The 21,198-nt window shown below is 28.3% G+C and overlaps 1 protein-coding gene across 7 annotated transcripts in view; it reads left to right on the top strand.

The window, feature by feature from the left end:
* The first annotated feature begins 1,137 nt into the window (after positions 1 to 1,137).
* HUWE1 (HECT, UBA and WWE domain containing E3 ubiquitin protein ligase 1) overlaps positions 1,138 to 21,198 on the top strand; it is a 299,081-nt gene continuing 279,020 nt past the window's right edge. For 6 of the 7 annotated variants that reach the window (XM_075363006.1, XM_075363009.1, XM_075363005.1 and 3 more), the window contains exons 1-3: positions 1,138 to 1,244; positions 14,500 to 14,589; positions 17,973 to 18,191. In XM_075363006.1, coding sequence (XP_075219121.1) covers positions 14,545 to 14,589; positions 17,973 to 18,191 — 264 coding nt within the window. In that variant the 5' untranslated portion in view covers positions 1,138 to 1,244; positions 14,500 to 14,544. Of the gene's footprint in view, positions 1,245 to 6,261; positions 6,382 to 14,499; positions 14,590 to 17,972; positions 18,192 to 21,198 lie in introns of those variants that run through there. The other variant, XM_075363004.1, reaches the window with a different exon arrangement.

Here is a 21,198-nt window from a genome sequence, read left to right as displayed (position 1 = left end):
CGCATAAAAACTATGCTCTCATCACAACTGAAGAATATGAAATTCACAAACACATTAAGTTTCACCAAAAACAACATTTTAAATGAATAAAAGGCATATAATATATTATTCAACCATATACTACAGATTCTCTAAGCTAAACAGGTGTGCTAGTTGCAACGTCCCACCAATAACTCCAGTGGTGTAGAAGCTGTGTAATTTGCTCTGAAAATGTCTTATAGAAGTATATTTTCTACGTAATCTGAAAGTAAGAAATTCAAAAAGTTCTATTTAAAGTGTCATCACATTTCATCATGTTAGTCAACCAACATAATTGTACTCAAAAACAAATTTAAAGTCAAATTTAATGATGGCATTGTCACATATGAAAGAAGTGCTGAAAACGTGTGGCAAGTGATTGCTTTAATTTTTTTTTAAACCAGCAACCACTTTCATCATATTTATCTGCTATATCTGAATTATTCTTCTTGCAAAAAAAAAAAACATAATTTCCTCTACTATTTTATATTTCAAACACTAAACAACTAATTATATATAATGCTCTAGATTACATTGTGATTATCATCACTTTTAAACTTTTTTCAATAAAAACTGCACCAGATTCATTAACTTAACACAACTCTTTTCTGTGTTAGATTACCGAATGTTTTGATGTAATATATATGAACAAGAGCTACTTCTGAATGAATTTATTTTATAATAATAGAATTTTTAGTTACATCTGATTCTACTGGTATCAAACTTGTTTTGCAAATTCAATTCAAGTTTTTGACAGCGGCAAATTTTGATATGCATTGCTCCTTGTAGCGGGTATGCATACATCGTACGTGACAATGAATAAAAATAATTTTTTCTCTAAATAGCATAAAGTTAATGATAAATGTTAATAAACTTTAGGTAGAAACTGAAATAAAAGACTACCAGTAGTCGTTAATAGTTATACAAACGTTTGTAAAATAATGGGAAAATAAATTGAATCGAGATAATAGAAAGAAAATTTATTAAAAAATATTACTATGAAATACTTTTTGAATTTTTTTGGTAAATTGAAGTTTTTATTTTTGCGATTTTTCTAGAACATCGAAGATACATAGAGGTTGCAGAAGGCTTTCATTTCCGTTAACTAGTTATTACGATTATGGCGGTTACCTGGTTAATGTATCTTTACGTGTACTCTCGTTTGTAAATAAATTGTGATTAAAATTGTTGTGGATATTAGTCTAATTTCGCTTCAACTGTAAATGGTGAGTGTTCCACTTGTTATTATAACATTAATTACTATGGTATCGTGGGTTCTGATTAAAATTGAATTCGAAATGTTTTCATTTGATAGTAGAACAGTGAAGTTGAAGTGTAAATATGGCGCCTGCCATTTCGTGAGGTTTGCTTATTTCTGTAGCATTTTTAATTCATAAAGGTTAATTATAGTGAATTTTTATTTATAATATTTTGACATTTTTGTATATCAGTGTAAATTTGTGGAATTGATTTTGGTTGCATTCGTGTTTTGGTAAGGCGTAAAAGTACACTTAACAAACTTCTGTTGCCAGATAGGCTTGTATTTATTTGCTGCATATCGATGGTAGGGTTTTTGAAGTGTTTACTTAAAGTACATGTATATTTTATTAAAAATGTAGCAATAGGGATTTGGTGTAATTTATTGCAGCATGGTTTGCTCAGAACTGAAGTGACATGACTGTCCTTTGTTGTTCGCTTTATAAGCTAAGTTGTACTTGTATCTTGTTTAAATGTATTCTGTAGTGTCTTGTTGTAAATTTCAAGAAATTATATCATGTAACATCAGTTTAGCAGTTTTCAAGCTGACTGGTAGGTTTGTTTGAAATAATTTATGTTTGGTTAGAATTTTAATGGCCAAGTCACAGTATATCATATCTTGTTTTAAGTGGTACCAAGATGGCGTCTGTTAGAACACCATAACCTACAAATTGGATATAACAGCTTTTATTAAAAATGTGCAGTGCTTTTGTGTTGTTTAATTATGATTGTCCCTGTAGTTACTTATAATAATTGGTATAATTGATCTCTATCCTCTTATATCCTTACACTTAATTCAGATTTAGTGTCACCTGCACATTTTCAAACTGGCCTACTTAATTTTTATTACAGTTTTATTCAGTTATTTCGATTTATTTATGTCTGTTACTTCATTTTATTATTTACAAAGAATGATTTATTAATATCTAGAACAGTTGAAATATTATATTTTAATTTTTACATTGATTTAGTTGTGGAATAATGGTAATGTTGATAAAAATTTAGTTCTTTGTTTTCACTTTTGAGCAGGCATTCATGTAATGATGAAATTAGTTGCTCTTGATTCTCACTTGTGCTTAAATCTTTCTGGTTACATGTATTGTTGATGAGATTATTTAATGTGACTCATCAACATTTAATCTGTCTTCTTATTATAATTAGATTATTATTTACTCTTTATTAAACATTTACTAAAACTCATTTTTCAACATTGTGCAGTAAGTTAACATTTTAATTACCATCTGTAATTTCAGGATTGTGTTGGGTGTTTGTATTATTTATTATTTTGTTTTTATTAATTAATGTTTTTGTTAATCAAATTTCTAACTTTATGTATATTAGTTTTTGTATGGTTTTTTTTAATATGCTTTGATATTGAATTTTTGCTTTGCTAGTTCTGATAAAACTAGTAAACTGTACAGGAAATTCTATAATTTGAATTTTTTAGGTTTATTGCATAATATGTCATTTTTAACATTAATTAATGTAGCGGTTAATAATCACAAAATATTTGGTATTTGTTTTTCTATATTTTAAGTACTGGAAAAGTAGTATTTATGACTGAAAAAGTTATATTTATGTTAAAAAAAATTTCTGTGTATCCAGTGACCTTTGCCAGTGTTTGTATCAAACAGGATATAGTAATATTTTTTTCTTTGTGATTTATTTTATTGAGGTATTTGTTAGCTGAATTTGAGATCCTGTGATGTTCAATTCAAGTGCTGTTCAATTTTGCCTTCTAGTTCTAAAAAAAGTGCTTTTGTTCTACAAAAGCACTTTTGTGCTTTGACAAATAGAAGTCCTGAATAGGAAGCAACAGACACACATTTGTCTATTTTTTTATTTTTTGCATTATAAAAAACTTACTTTCCTGTTACTTTAGATTAAGCTGAATGTAAGGGTATTACGCACTTAGTTTCTAAGTGTGTTGTTGATCTATCACTATTTATGCGATTTAGTCATTTTGTCTTATTCCATGCTTTGATTTATTAATTTACAATTGGTTGGTATGTTATTGAATTATGGGTAATAGCACATGTTGATGTTTTTACATAGAAGAATTTACTTAAGATAGCTATAATTTTATTTAACTGTACTTCTGTCAGCTGAATTTATAAAAAAGTGATTAGTCATATTATTCTATTTTACCTTTACCTCTTTTGACAGAGCTTGTTTAACTTTATTTAAGCTATCATTAACATTTGCTTTTTATAACAGTTTAAATTGTTATTTTTATATATTTAATTTTTGTTTCAGCAAGTTTTTATTTTTAAGTGCAAGAAGCGTTATTGTTTAGTACGTTGTTGCTCTGCTTTGCGTTCTTTAGTCTATAAAAAAGAGCTTATAAACTATTCCATAGTTACAGTTTATATATTGTCATGAGATATGTGCTTGGTAATTTTGTTAAGGTAATTTAGTACTGGCTCTTTTATATGTTCCAGTATTAATGAAATGGTTATATATGGTTCTATATATATGTGTATAAGAATATTATATAAGAATGTATAAGAATATAATATTAATTTTATTAACCATAATGTGTTATATTTAAAAAAAAGAAAGTTTATTTTTGTTAATCTCTTATGGTTTTTGTTCTAATCAAAAACTCTGTAAGAGAATTTCTCTTTATATTTATTTTATAACACAAGTTTCATAATATTTCTTCAAGCAGTATGGATCACGACAACAGTTGCTGTTCAACTTCCATTTGCCTATGTTACATGACTAATCTTTTGTTTAGTGTTGCATCTATTGTGTTATTTTAAAATTAGCATCGCTAGCATCAGGTTTCAAAATTTAACAGTTTTTAACATCAGCTGTCCTTGATCTTTGCCACCTTCATATTTGTGTTATAATTTAATGCTTTTTGTTTACATGTGTTGTGTACCTGTGTCATAAAAATAGAATAGCCTATTTTCATTGACCTGGCTTGTATTTAACCTGCTAAGACCCTTTTGGGGTAGAGAAAGTATATCCTGTTCATTCATGATTCTCTTTTTGTCGTCTTAAATTCCTCCTAATAAATTTGTTTACCAACAAATTTTTTCTCTAATACTTAGCATAGTGTAACATGGTTTCCATATAAACATATTTTTAAAATCTTATCATATTCTTCTTTCAATTAATTTTTTTCTTTTCGTAACTTTGTGTAGCATTTATGTCAGACTATTATTGTATTTAAAGAACTTTTTTCATTAAAATGCATCAACAGTTTTAGTAAAATCCTTATAAATTGGTGTAAGACAATATTTAAAAATACTGAAAAAGTAACTTGAAAAATTTGTGAAGTTTACATGTGGAAAATTGTACTGCTTGATTGCTCATCGAGTTTCAGGCTTGACTTTAGAAAAACGTTTGACCAGTTTGGATACAGAATATGGGAACTTTAAAAACTACTATAATTTTTTTTGCTTGGAATATAAACATTAGAATGGGTTGTCTATAAGCTGGTACCTATTAATATTATGAACAGTTGTAACAGTTGCCATATGATAGGCCAATTAATTAATTACCATTGTGCTATAATGCCATGATATGGATGCTGTTTTTTGATTATATAGATTAATTTGACAATTCAACTAATGTTTTATTGTTAAATGTTAAATCATGATGGTGGGTTTAATTATTTACATATAATTTTATTTTATTTATATAATGTTACAAAGCCTATAGATAATATATCTGTATCATATAGATTAAATTTCTAGAAGTGTTTTAAGGTTTAAAGAAAACCTTGCAGGTTTCTTTCATGTTTGGTTAATTGAGAAGTCTTCAGACATGTCACTTTCCTTGCTATGTATTAGACGCATGCACACTGTTATTTTCTGCGTTAATCAGATTTTTTTATCATCCACTTGTTCTTTTCTGATATTAAATTATGATTATTTTTAGTATCATTTTTTGCAGCTTGTGAAATTAGAGATATCCTAGAATATTAATGTCAATTTTTGCATATAAAGTTATGTTTTAGGCTTGCTGATACCTAATTATGTATAACTGTTGTTTGAGTTCGAACATGTTCAGAAATGAACAGTTTATCAGTAGTTAAATTTTCTCTAATTTGTTCTATCTGACTTCAGTACTTAAACATATTTTGTTTTCTGTTTTATATTTTTTTCTGGGGATAAAGTAATGACTTTAAATTAATTTATTTATTTTCGTTAAGATTATCTTTACTTTTTTGTAATGCATAACATTTCTTAAGTTCATGTGTGATAACTGTAAGGTTTATAGACTCATAAAATTTACAATATTAGATGGAAAAAACGATTGCTGCAAACTGGAGTCTTGTCGTTAATAGTATTTATTTCATTAAAACTACATCTATGCAAACAAATTAATAATACAGTCACTGTTAATAATCATGAATTAGAATAATAGTTTAACAATATAAAAATATATAAGTCTTCACATTTATTGAAATTACACTGACTAGTGTGTACTTTTCATTCAGATTGGCCTAGATTTGTCAATAAAATACTGTACAGCTGTTTATTTATAGTAAAGTTGAATAAAATTATAAAAAATTTATTCCTTCTTGTTATTGCTAAACATGATGCTTTGTTTCTATTAATCTTTTCTTGTCAATAATTCTAATATCTGATTAATTTTTAAGTGGTTTTTTTCAAATGTAGTTTAATGATAATTAAATAATGAATTAAGTTATGTTGAACTGATAGCAATTTCAAAATATTCGAACATGCCAGAAATTAATCTGTACTAGTAAACAGAAATTCCTTTAACTGTACTGAAATGTAGATAATTTACATAACATGGATTACAATTGGCAAGACTAATGTATTGACAGTAGGAAACCTTTTGATTTGAATTTAACAAAAATAATGTTGTTGTTTATATGACATGATATTAGTTTGTGTAGTAGTAGTAGTAGTAGTAGTTAATTCAAAACTTAAAAATCCTTGAATTATTTTATGAATGTATTTACTTAAACTAACATAATTTTTTTTGTTTTTTCAGTTACTTTTTGAGTAAACTTTTATTGTTTTTCAAATAAATAGAAAATAATTATTGTACAATTTTTATGAAAAATTGTTCAAATGGGATTACTCACCTGTTGATCAGGTTATTGAGAAGTCTGGACTTAAGGTTTGTGATTTATTACAAGCCCATTGTACAAAAATGTTGTAAATTCCTTTCTTTTTCTTTGATACTGCTTATTTTGTTCATTATTGGATTGCTTGCTCTGTATTTTAAGTCTTGAGTTCATTATATGAATGAGTGTAATAGCCTTGTCTTATATTCATGCATAACTGTATCCAGAGTATTTGACAAAATTTTTTTTTACATTCTATTGTGATCATTTATTAACATTCTGTGTTATATTTGAAAAATATGATGCATGGTCTGCATTTAATTTATTTTGAGTTATAGTTTATAGCTTTCAGTTTTTGGTGTAATGAGAGTTATTTTGATATACATGTGACATAGTTATATTTGCATTATAATTATATTAGGTTTATAATAATGTATGTTTCCGTGTATAAGTGTAAAATTGTTTTTAATGTAATGTTGTTTTCTTGCTACTTTTAGAATGTAATAGCTGTTTAGTTTTATTTTGATTAATCATGCTTATTTCTCTGCATCTTGCTTACAGTTTTATTCTTTTCTTATTTGCTGTTAGTTTTCATGTGTTATGTTTAAAAGAATTATCTACTATTTTACGTCTTAATTAGCTTCATCTACTTTGCTCATTTTTCCTTTCTTTGGGTGAAATTCAATATTTGGTCAAATTCTCAGAAAATTTAATTTGTTTTTTAAGTGTTATTTTAATGAAAATAAAATTATTTTAACATTTAAATTAGAAAGTGACATAAGTTTTATTTTATTAAGTCATAATTTTTTGTTCTTTGTTCAGTACTTGAGTTCGTAGGTGGAGGTTATTTAAAGTTAAATTGAAATGCTGAGGATTTCACTAACGTGGTGTTGTCTATCAGCATTGTACTTAAATTATTTGTACCATGGCGGTGTTTATAGTAGTTATTAGTGTTTATTATATAATTAGTTGTTTTTATATTTTTATTATCATTTTTAAACTGGCTTTCAGTGTATCAGTTTTCCTTGGAACTACTGAAAAGCCATTAAAAACAAAAAAGTATCTTATCATATTGTTTTTTTAATAACGTTAAAAAGAGTTTCTTAACGATTAGATTAAGTATCTGTTGATTCACTACAGTGTTGTTCAGAATCTTTCTTCCCTAATTTGGTGCTGTGTTAGGTATTACTAATATATTGAACCTGCTGATAATTTAGGTTGTGGTTAATATAGGCATGATGATTGGAGAGGTGAATTATAATGCTGATTGTACATTTCTTCACAATCATAACTATGTTCCATTGTAACTTTGTTCATTTTTGTTATAGTTGTGAACATATGATTTATTTACACACAGCATCCATGCATTTATTGAATGCCTTAAATTGTTTTTTTTTTTTTAAAGGAAAGGTAGAAAGCCAACCATCAGAAAAAAATAACTGTCTCAATAGTAATTTTACTCACCACTGAATACCGCTTTTCAGATCATCAGTAAATACAGGGTTATTTAGTAGGAAAGGGAAATAATTTTGGTACTGATTCTAGATCTTGAAATAAGGAAAAACATTCTTACAAGTATATATCTAAAGACACTTTGTTATGAGTAACAGTTAGTGAAACATTTCGCCCTGATTTCGGTTCCCCCCTGGTGAAATCATGTTATATAAGGAGTAAACTTGATGGTTTTTTTATTTTTTGACCTGAAAAATCACATAAAACAGGTCCTAGAACCCTGTATCTCCCATTGTTTTCATGATATACAATGTGAAACAGAAAAATTTGGTGAAAAACAAATTTTTCGGATTTAAAATCAACCCTAAAGTCAAGTGATTACATGATATGTATTCACATAAAACAATTTGTTGTAAGTGAAGGAGACATGTTATTTTTTTTTGTGTTAACTTATTTTCATGTTTGAGAGAGAGACACCAACAGAATAAGATGAGGCATGTTAGTGTATGTATCTAATGAATGTACGTGTGTGTTTTTAAGTGAACAGATTTTTAATAAACAACATCCAATTGTAAAATAATATAAAAAAATAATATGACTAGATACATATATATAAACTGTATTTATTTTACTTGTTTAATTTTATGTAGAGTGTATTTTATCTTAATTTATTTTTATGTTATGATTTAGTTTTTCTTGTAAGTTTGCTGTTTTATTTTGTACACAACTTTGTATTTACATACAACCTCAAACATGAATTTAAACTTGTATTTTAATGTGGGGGATGAGATTGGTAAAGTGACAAAAGAATATTGATAATGAATACATGTGACAGAGGATTGTGGGTTTTTTCATAGTTTGACATATGTTAGTATTAAATTTTACTTAATAAATCACATAAGTTTCTAATTAATTATATAATTGGTAATTATATACAATGAGGAACTCGCCTCTGATTTTGATGAAATTTGGAATATCATTTATTAAGGACTTATTCATTAGGATTGAAATTATTCATCGGAAATGCCTTTCATTTGAGTTACGGCTCTTGTAATTCAGCACTGTTTAGGTATAATATACATTATTTTCAGACTAAATAATATGGCTAAGTTTGTTGATGGTTAAGTAAGTAATATGGTTAAGTTAAGAATGAGATTAGGTTAACTTGATACCAAAATTAAGTTAAGCTAGGTGGAAGTTAGGTTATGTTAAGTGTAATATGCATTTTTTTTTAAATCCCACTGGGTTGGTCTAGTGGTGAACGCGTTTTTGCAAATCAGCTGATTTTGAAGTTGAGAGTTCCAATGTTCAAATCTTAGTAAAGGTTACTTTTATATGGATTTGAATACTAGATTGTGGATACTGGTGTTCTTTGGTAGTTGGGTTTCAATTAATCTAATCACAGATTTCAGAAATGGTCGACCTGAGACTGTACAAGACTACACTTCACTTACACTCATACATATCATCTTCATTCATCCTCTGAAGTAATACCTGATGGTAATTCCTGGAGCCTAAATAGGAAAACAAAAAATAAAGAAGTGCAATATACATTATTTATACAGTAAATAGATTGATTCAAGTGAAATTCAATTGAGTTTTGTTAGGTTTAGGTGAAGGTAGGTTAGGTTAGGTAACTAACGATTACTTGTACTGAACTTTATAAATATAACCTAACCAAACATAACCTAATGCTCAGTTCACTTGGTAACCTTGTCTTATTATCCTTAAATATTGACCGATTGTTAGGTTGAGTCCATAATTTTGTACAATAACCGGTTATTACTGTGTAACTCAACGCAATTAAATACTGTGTAACTTATGAAGGACATAACCTGGGTGAAAGGTATTTCCGATGATTAATTTCAATTGTAATGATTAACTTAGGTCCTAAGTAAGGTATTCCAAATTTCATGAAAATAAGAGGCAAGTCCCTACTTGTATCTAATTACCATGTGTTAAATCATAGATAGAGAAGGAGAGTGGCACACACACACGCATACACACACACACACACATATATATATATATATATACATACACATACACACACCACAGTTAGAGAGAGAGAGAGTGTGTGTGAGGGGATAATATCAACATAAAAAAAGTCATAATTTAAATGGTAAAAAATGATAATTTACTTCATCTATAAATATTTTATTTGTTAGTAAGTTAAAGAAAAAATAACAGTAATAGAATCCAATGTTATTTATATATGTATTATATAGCATATCTAATTTACATTGTAGTAATAGTTAAAAATTAAATGTAAACACATATTTTCATTTGAGAAAATTCATAATAAATGAATAAGATTACAAATAACATAAAATCATTCATTATTTATTTAATTACATACAACAACTAACCATTTTTTCCTTTAGTGGGTGATATAACTATTCTATTAAAACGTAGTAATCAATTTAAATATACAAAAAAAAACTATATTTATTCAAATTAATGTTTTGTGGTGATACATTTTGAAGCCATGACTATCAGTTGTTTTTTCATTTACAGATTGAAATTTGTAACTATTTTACCTGTAAATACAGTTTTAATTTCTTTTTTTTTACATTTTATTGTTCTTTCTCTTCAAATAAGGTAGTACTTAATTTTGAAGTTTTTCTGTTTGTTGTTATTCTAAAAAAACTTTTTTGTCTATTTTTGCCTTAGTGAGTTCTTTGTGTAAATAGTATGCTTAGCTTTTGTAAGTATAACATTTTATGAAATTAGTGTGTACACAATCATTTTTCTTCTTTTTTTAAAAATACTGTCGCAGAATCTTCACTTGAATGTGGGGATACATAATAGATAATTTAAGACATTTTTTTGTACTAAATGTTTATTTTAATTTCTAAGATCATTTCAATGTCATTTTAAGCTATTTTAATTTAATTTTAGTAGCCAATTTCTACTGAACTGATAAAATGAGTGGTATTAATTTTTTACAATTCCAGTTTTATGAAACAGGTTGATCATTAAAGTGGAAACCTACCAAACTGAAACTTTGTTTATATCTCCTATCAGAGTCTGAGTAACATTTTACTGTACTCGATAATAAGGTTATTTAATAAAATGCTCATACAATAATCATACATTAGTAGCAGTTACACATACAAAATGTCAAATGATATAATTGTATATTAATATAATTTTGTCAGAAACTAGGTAATTTTGAATCATTAGACAATCTGTAAATTAACTTTTGAGAGCGAGAGAGACCAGCAGAATAAAATGATGCATGTTAGTGTACGTATCCAATGAATGAATGTGTGTGTGTGTTTTCAAGTGAACAGATGTCACACATAAACACAATTGTTAGGCTTCTTAAATATTAAACTTGTGATTAATGTAAAAGGAGCTTTTTTGAATCTGCGCCAATTTTTTTTTGATTGTATTCAAGTAGTGTTGACATTTTCTCATTGTTTGTTTTGTTATTTTTTAAGAAAATTTATCAGACTGTTAATGTTTTACTGAAGTAAACAGATTTTTTTTTGTATGAAAGCCACATTTTGCATTACTGTTTATCTATTCACAAGACATTTTTGCAGTCCGATTGTCTAATCATGTTGCATAATCTGGCTACAGACATATGAAATAGTTGAAAATTTATATTTTGGAGTGGTAGTATATCTTAACGTCAAAAATCCTGGCTTAGTTAAATATTGGCTAGGCTTGGCATTTTTATCTGCTACAAAATTCATTTCTTATAAAGAATTAGAATTTCTGTGGTTAGGTGTCTGCTTGTAATTGTTGGAGTGATTAAATAAAAATAATGGCGTTATAAAAACTTTAAAGTAAGTGATTAAAACAAAATTCTACTTTTGTAATTTCAGAGCTCAAGTGAATAAAAAGTGGAGTGTCTTTTGTAGCTGAACTGTTATGGCTGTAATGTGCAGTATATAGTAGAGAATGCAAAACATACGTAACAAGTGTTAGTAGTTCATCAATCCTTGTAGTGATCTGAGTGATGTCACTTGTAGGGTTGAGTAATATGATCTCTTCATTTCACTAGATTTGGCATGCCGATATATAAACATATATTAACTTAGGAAAGCAGCAGGAAACCACTTCATTTCTCACTTTATGTAGTAAGCCTTTGGCATTCTTAAAGATGGCTGTCATTTTTTTAGAGCAAACTTGTGATAGATCTCATATAACCATTACAGTTATGGCACTTAACATACATACTTAGAAATTTGAAGTTATATTTCTTAATAAAAAAGTAAAGTAAATCTTAAACTAAATTAAAACAAAAAGAAAAAGGAAATTTAAACAAATGTAATACTTCTTAAATGCTTAATTGTAAATTCCTGTTTTGCAGTTTTGTATGATAAAAGACATAATTGTTTGTAAATTACTTGTGTTCTTTTTTATTTGTTGTTAATTGCAATTTAAATGAAATATTATCACTGATGTTAATAATGCCATCAAAGAATATCATGCACAATAATATTTGAAAATTATTTTCATTAAGCCCTTGAAGTAAGCATGTTTTTCAGTTATGAAGTATTTTATTTAGAAGGAACTGTTCTGGCTGTTCATTGTCTACTGGAAAAGTTTTTGTTAAACCATATTGTTTCGAAAGTAAATTAACTTGAATAAAAAAATATATAATTTTAAAGTAGGTATCCTGTTTAGAACATAGTATCAAGATTCCATTTTAGGGTGCTGGTTTGATGGTTTATTTGACGTACTGTGAATAGCACCTTCTGTTCGTTGAGCTGGTGGTAATTTTATGCAAATAAATTTTCTGAACTGTGATGTATACGTGATGAATTGTTTTTACATCACAGTTTTATATTGTTTGTTAAATATATTTTAAGATTGGTTATTTAGTGGTAATGCATTAAAACTTTTTTACTTGTTGAAATCTATTATTATCTAAATCAAAAGATGAGCAGTTAAATTATGATTTAGTGTGAATTCTAAAGAATTCTCATAAAACTAATAAGGATTCTTTTTTATATAAATAGAAAATTGGATGTTAGGCTTTAGTTCTTGTGTGGAATGAAATTATTACCATGTTACAACGTTTGCATATTTGTGTTCTTTAATTAATTTTTTTTTTTTTGAGTGGTGGCTGAGATTATGTTTTAACTACGGGGGTAAGTCAATTATTATCTGCAATGTAGTTATAAATTTTATTGCAATACAAATAGGGAACTTACATGTATATCATTTTTCAACATAGTCCCCTTGCATTTCAACGCACATTGTCCATTGTTGCACAAGATTCCTGGTGCCCTCATAAAAGAAGGTTTTCGGTTGAGCTGCAAGCCAGGAATGCACCGCTTCTTTCACTGTTTTGTCCGAGGTAAATTGACTTATTGCTTCTATGAGTGGACCAAACTAGTGGTAGTCAGAAGGGTCAAGATCAGGACTATACGGAGGATGAGCCAGTACTTCAAAGTTGAGTTTCTGGAGTGTTTCAGCAGTGTGGGCAACAGTATGTGGACAGGCATTGTCGTGAAACAACACAACACCTTTCGACAGCAGTCCTTGGTGTTTGCTTCAAACTGCAGGCTTCAGCTTGGTAGTTAGCATTGCACTGCAACGTGCACTGTTTATTGTCGTGCCCCTTTCCTCATAATGTTCCAGTACTGGGCTTTGTGAGTCCCAAAACACCGTAAGCATCAGTTTTCCTGCGGACGGTTGGGTCTTGAACTTCTTTTTGTAGGGTGAATTCGGATGTTTCCATTCCATACTTTGCCGTTTACTATCCGGCTCGTAATGATGGATCCATATTTCATCACCAGTGATTATTCTGTCTAAGAATCTTCTAATGAACATCCTGTTCATTACCATAGCGATCCAAATGTTTTTGGCAGATGTCCAAGAGCATTTGTTTATGCAACTCTGTGAGTTGTTTTGAGACCCATCTTGCACAGACTCCCAAGTATGTTGTGGATGATTTTGTAGGCAGAACCGTGACTAATTTGCAGTCAATGTGCCACCTCATTGATAGTTACTCATTTCTGTCTAAGAAAACCATGTCACCTGCACACTCAATGTTTTCCTAGTTTGTGGCGCTAAACCGTTGTGCGGCTCCTTTGTTGTGTGTAACACTTGTGCAACCGTTTTTGAATTTTTCAATACATTCATAGACACTCCGTTGCGGCAACACACTGTTCCCATACTGTACCGCAAGTCTTCGATGAATTTTGGCCCCTGATACACCTTCTGACCATAAAAAATGGATCACTGAACATTGCTCTTTGGTGCAAACAGAAAGCGGAGCACCCATTGTTAACAGCAGGACAGCAATAATGGAACTAACCTAGCAGCATCAAATCTGCACAGACATAACAACAATTAAACCACGTATGCGTCATGTACGCAACACGACAGTACTACCAACATAAATAAAAATATAACTAAATTGCGGATAACAATTGACTTACCCTCATATAATGATTTTTATTTTCTGTAGATGTGCTTTATCAAGAATGAAATAGAGATTGTTATTGGTGGCTAGAGCAAGGAGCTCTAAATCAACAAGTGACCAAATCTAAGTGACCGTGGATTTAATTGTGACAATAGCGATGGTGAATCTGGATGATATGATTTTTTTTGGTTGGAAGTGTAGCTAGTGGTTTCCATTGTTTATTAATTATTATAAAAAAATATTGTTATTTTAATTTATCTTCAATTTGTTTACTTTTTATAGTGATGACAAGTAATAATTTAATTTTTACATTTCAACTTTTTTTGTACAGGTTATGACGATCTTGCCTTGGAAGTAGTTCCCCTTCTATTCAGCAATGAAAATAGACAGAAATAGAATTAAAAAGAGCACGTTAGAAGTTGTAAGTATAACCGGATTACTTATTATGTTTATTTACTAATTTTATTTTGAATTCTATACTAAAGTACAGAATATATTCTAATAGAGTACTAATTAAAAGAGAATCTAATAAAATAGATCTGTTTAATTCTATTTAAGTGGTTTAAATTTGTTTTAATAAAAATTATTATTGAAGTCGATTTAGGAAGGTTTGTATGAGTGGCATATGTGAAAAATAAAGGGCTTTGTGAATAAACAAATACTAAGAAAAAAATGTATAGGTTCACTGTTATTACGTACCCATTTTATTTTTCTATAGTCACTATTTTTTTCAGCTGTAGTTGTACAGTCGGTGGTTAAAAATCAATGTAGGTATATATATATATTGGGGTTCTGTGCTAAACAACACTTGATAATCATTCCAGAGTGTGATAATACATTTTTTTCTAGCCACTGTTGTGGCTAGAACAAGCTGTTCTGTAAGAATTATTGATATATTTTAGTAGGTACTGGCTGACCCGTTTGTTGCTGTAATTTTTGCTAAAATTAGTGATCCCATTGTAGGAGGGACTTGGATTAAAAATAATTAGGGTGTGTCCAGTTCAAATATAAGAAATCTTGGGTAATATAGGTAAGGTAGTTTATTATACATTTTTCAATTGAAGGCAAAAATTGAAAAAAGAGCAACGATTTATATTATTTTTATCATTAATAAAATTGATGTTATACTGAATTTATCAATATAATGATTATGATTGTTTATATAATAGTTTCCACTTACTAGCAATCTTTAATAGTAATGTTCGAGTGCTTTCGGATTATTAATCTGTCCTCAGGAACAGTGATGTGTTATACGTTATAATTATTTACTTCACATATCATTAATTATACTAAATTGAATTTTTGAAAAATATAACTAACAATTAATCGTCAAAGGTAAAATAAAGTTACCCGTCATATCAGTATGAAGGTCTCAGTTATGTTTATTATATGAATTAGTATTACCAACCTAAGAATCAAAATTATTGTTTAATATTTGTTTGAATATTATATCATTCAAATTTTGTTTGTTCATTTATCAAAATTTTATTATTCAAGTATATATAATATTTTTCTATAATATTGTTTTTTGAAAGTTATCGGAATATTCAAGAATATTAATAAAATTATCTGGTTAGTAATTATGATTTTTTCTCTAAGATATGTCTAGCAAAATTGGATCGTTCTTTATTTCCTTTAATGTACAATTAATGTGTACATTAATTCTAATCGAAAAAGATATCTTAGATCATCATTTGCACATTTTAAACTATATACTTTCTGTTTATGTAAAATAAATTTATTGCTATGTTTTATTATTCTAGTAGGATCTCTGTTATTTATATAGTTAATTATTTTGTTATTCGTTGTATATGCAGTTTATAATTCAGAAGATTTAAATATCTTATTGAATTTTTTGTAATTTATATTGTATTGAGTTTTAGCATATTTGTATCTGTTATTATATTGTATTGAGTTTTAGCATATTTGTATCTGTTATTATTTGTTATTTTTATATTATCTTTTATATAGATTTCATTTTTTATTTTAGTATATAATTTGTTTATTAGGTTTTCATTGTATCCATTATACAAATTAATTAATTATATTATAGTTATAGCTGTATATTTGATATTATTTAATTTGATATTATTATGTTTTAAATATTTTATATTTATATATATTAATGAATTAAATGAGGACTTTTTTGATTCCAAGGATGAAATGAATTATAATGAATTACGTTGTCCTGTTTAGTGGGTTTCCTATATATGTCCTTATCAAGTTTTTTATTTTATAATTTTTATATCTAAAAAATTTATGCCATTATTTTCTTGACCTAAGGTGGTGAATTTAATGTCATTATTTAAGGAGTTCATTTCTTCAATTATTTAATCTTCTTCATCTTTAAAATGTTGATCATATATGATCAATATGTCATCCACATATCTTCTGTATATTGAAATTTTATGTTTATTATATATATGATGTAGATTGTTTTCTAATTCATTCATGAAAATGCTAGCTAAAATAGCTGAAAGTGGTGATCCCATTATGAGACCTTTCTCTTGCTGGTAATACTTATTATTAAATTTGAAATAATTATATTTAATTCATAACTTTAATAGATTTATTAATTTGTGTGTAATTTTATTGTCTATTTTTAATTTAATTAAAGTATTATTAATTATATTAATGGTTTTGTTAGTATTCATGTTAGTATACATGTCTTATGTCTAATATTACTAGTTTGGTTGTGTTATTTATATTTATATTATTAATTATGTCTAACAATTCATATCCATTTTTTAGATTATATTGTCAATTTTAATGTATATTTTTAAGGTATCAGATAGAAATATGGTTAATGTGTGTGTTGGTGAATTAATACATACAATTTATTAAAGGTAAAAGGGCTTTAAATATCATTGTTCCTTAGAATGGATTAATAATCCGAAAGCGCTCGAACATTACTGTTAAAGATTGTTGCTAAGTGGAAACTATTATAATTATACATTAATACCGAGCCATACTTAATAAAATTCATTTAATATGATTATGATTTTTATAATTTGATTGAAAAAATCCAGTACATTGTTTCAGTATATTAAAATTTCTTTAAAAAAAAATTAGAATGCTTGTTGAAAAGGTACTATTAATTCACTTTGCAACTCATCAAATGATGAACCTGTGAATGATTAGAAGTAAGCATTAAAACAATCAAATACCATCAGTAAAAACTACTGAGAAAGAGTAAGGTAAATTTTTTTTATTCTGAACTATATACTAATGAATTTTGTGTATGGTGAAGTAAGTGTTTTGTAGCTAATCTAAAGCTAACCCATCGGGTTGGTCTAGTGGTTAACGCGTCTTCCCAAATCAGCTGATTTGGAAAGTCGAGAGTTTCAGCGTTCAATCCTAGTAAAGCCAGTTATTTTTACACGGATTTGAATACTAGATCGTGGATACCGGTGTTCTTTGGTGGTTGGGTTTCAATTAACCACACATCTCAGTTATGGTCGAACTGAGAACGTACAAGACTACACTTCATTCACACTCATACATATCATCCTCATTCATCCTTTGAAGTATTATCTAAACGGTAGTTACCGGAAGCTAAACAGGAAAAGAAAGAAAGCTAATCTAAAGCTACTATTGCCAAATACTAACCTTATTTTGTATTTTTTTTTCAATACAGACTCTGAAATTGGTATCATTTAATTTAAAGGTTGAATTAAGTGTTTATTTGGTAATGTATGCATTTGGATTTAAAAATGTATTTAAGGAAATTGGTGTTTACTCATGTGTTGATTGAAACTTTGAAGTGATAATTGGATAAAATTATTTTTAATTTGCTTTTTTCAGCCACCTGAGTGCCAAGCTCTCATAGATAAGCTATGGGTATGCTCACACAGTCAGCTCTTGCAAGAATTAAAGAAAATAGATACTTGGACATTTGGAAAATGTGAACTTTATCACTGGATTGATGTTCTAGATATTTGTGATAATGTTTTAGGACTTGCTGCCAAACGTGTCGCTCCTAAAAGTTGGCAGCTGTTATGTGATTATCCTGAAAATGAAGAGGTATAGTTTTCTTTCTTAACTAGATCTTTTGAAGAGATAATTAGCTTTATTTTTAAATTGCAGTGTATTTCTTTCCTAGCTTTAATAGCTGAAATAGAAGGAGATTATTGTTGTTCTGCTAAATAAGTCTTAGGAATAAAGACTAATCCAAAGTGTGTAACTTTATTAGACATAAAGTGTCATCCTAAAAACACAGCACCATTTATAGCTTCACTTGTTTTAATCTATGTCAGTTCAATTTGTTATTTATACTATTACATAAAATAACTTTGGTTTTAATTTAATTTTATTTCAATAACATCTTTATTGTTTAAATGTTATATAAAAATGAATTTTAATGTTACTTCTTATTAATAAGATTATGGCTTTACTTCGGTGTTCATTGTAGTGTATATATACTTAATTGGGAGATATTTGAACATTTTTCATTCTTTTGTCTAGTATTGGTTACTTCATCTTTAGTTTACTTTTTACAACATGCAGTTTCTATTATTCACTCTGATAGTTTTTTCACTGTATGAGATTATAGGCTTTATGACTTTAGGCTGAATTTGTTTAGTAATTATACTATATATATATATATGTTCTTGTCATCTTGTATTTGGATTTATTGTATTTTGTTCATTTGTTCTGTAATCCAGTTATTGTTTACCTTAATGCCTGTATATATTTTAACTCTAGTAGTTGGCCGATGTTGCAGCTTATACTTTAGTAACCATGGTTGTAGCGGTAATGTTACAATTGCAACATTAGTTACAATGTTTGATTAGATTAGATTTTTATTTTTAATATTTGTATTTCCTACCAGCTCTTGTTTCTTTATGGTAATACACATCTAATTTTCCTTTTGGAACACTTGTGTGAGTTTTATATAAATAAAAAATCCCTTTTACATGTCTGAAAATGATCTCCAAATTTAAATCTTGTGGTAATGTTTATCTCTTGTGGCATGCCTTTATTATTCACTTGAATTTGAAGATCAATTTTGTGTTTCAAATTTTTTTAATATTTTGTATAATTATGGCTATTTTTAGTGAAGTGTTACATTATTACATTAATAAGTTAGCAGAAAATGAGTTTGTCAGTGATATCCAAAATAATTTGGCTAATGTGGTCAGAGATAACAAAACAATTAGTCTGTTGTGCTTGGACCACATTGTAATAACTTCCTCAACTCTTTTTTTTTGTGAAAGATAATGTCCCTTTTTTATCTAACTGAGTAACAGTTTCATCTTATCAAATCATTGTTAGTGATTTTTTGTAATTAGGTATAAACAATATGGAATATCTGTTTTGTTCTGTGAAAATATTGATGAAATACCACCATGAAATTTAACATCATTAATCCTTATTTACTAGTGGTACCTTATATATAATTTATTAGTACTATGTTTTCAAAATGTAGTTCCATAAAAATTTTTATGGCTAAATATTTAGTTTGTTTTTAGTTGGTGGTTGCTTCTTAAAAATAAATTTATTTTTAAGAATTTATTTCTTAATCACACATTACTACTATTGTTATTTCATTATAAAACATTATTAATAAACTTAGATTAATTTTTAACAATTCTGAATTCTATTTTATCCCAATTTTTAATTAATGATAGTTATCTTGACAAACCTATTAAAACATTTATTCGTGTTTTGGGCAAAAGAAATGGAAACATAAAATTTTATGCAGGAACAAATTTATTAGTAATAAAATTTGATTAAATTTTTTTCTGGCTGTAAGGGATTACAGTTATTAAATAATGCAATATAATGTTTTTTTTTTACAAAAAAATTTCTAACTTCTATGTAGATTTCAAAGAATTGTCTTCATAAAAACACACTATAAATATGATCTATAATTAAATTTAGAATTTCAAGTTTTTAATATTACTGGGCACTTCTTTATTTTGCACTTGCACAGAAAGAATTTCCACATGAGCAACATGATATTTTCATTCTTCTCAATCTATAATCACAAAAACTGCTATGGTTTAAAGGTAGTCTGCAAAATAAAATAAATAAATAGCTGAATAGCACTTAATAAATGGTACTTAGCGCTAGGGATTTGTAATCAAAATGTACGGTAACAGTTATCCATTAGTACTTGGTGGGGCATAAAGACCCACATATGGTGGGAGGGGTCACTGTGCGGGCTGTAGAGAGGTGGGGTAAATCTCATGCAGTTGGTTTGTTTCTACTGTTTTCAGTATCGATCATGAGTTGGACCGATGAACACTGGGGCTTTGTTCTTGAAGTGTATTATGAGAACAACTGGTCTGTGATAGCGACACAGAGAGCATTCTGTACACACTTTGCGCTCGGTTGAAATGCATCTGTATCAGATCGAAAAATGATTATTCTATGGATTTCTAACTTCGGGCAACTGGATCCACACTGAAAAGAAAACCACATGACAGACCTAGGACTGTTAGAACACCAGAACATGTGGAAACAGTAAGAGCACTCATTCAGTAATTGCCAAAGCATAAGCATGCTATGAGACTGGGGATATCAAGTCAGAGTTTGAGGAGGATTCTGCATGCCGGTTTTAAACTGCATCCCTACAAGATTATTTAGGCTGAAAAATTATGTGAGAGAGATCATGCTTATTGTATAGCTATAAGTGCAGAAATTCTTGAACAGGTTCCTGCTGGGGCTGTTATTTTGAGTAGTGATGAGGCTCGCTTCCATCTAAGTGGAGGCATAAACAAGCAGAATCTTCACTAATGGGCTAAAGAAGTAACCTTTGTGAACTCCAAGAATGACTGCTCCATTCTGCTCGCGTAACTGTGTGATGTGCAGTTGCCAACGTTGGTGTGATTGGCTCATACTTTTTTGAGGAAGGGGGTGCAACAGTAACTGACTGCTGACCGATACATTGAAAAGTTGAGTGACCTTTCTATGCCCCAAACTGGACAATGTGGATATAGAACATGTGTGGTTTCAATAGGACAGGGCCACAGCTCACACAGCACGACATTTGCTTGGAGTGTTGAGGAAAATGCTACCTGGGCAT

The sequence above is a fragment of the Lycorma delicatula genome, chromosome 4 (assembly GCF_047948215.1).
Source record: "Lycorma delicatula isolate Av1 chromosome 4, ASM4794821v1, whole genome shotgun sequence".
Classification (NCBI taxonomy): domain Eukaryota; kingdom Metazoa; phylum Arthropoda; class Insecta; order Hemiptera; family Fulgoridae; genus Lycorma; species Lycorma delicatula.
Note: the sequence above shows the minus strand (reverse complement) of the source record. Positions and strands in the feature narration are given on the sequence as shown.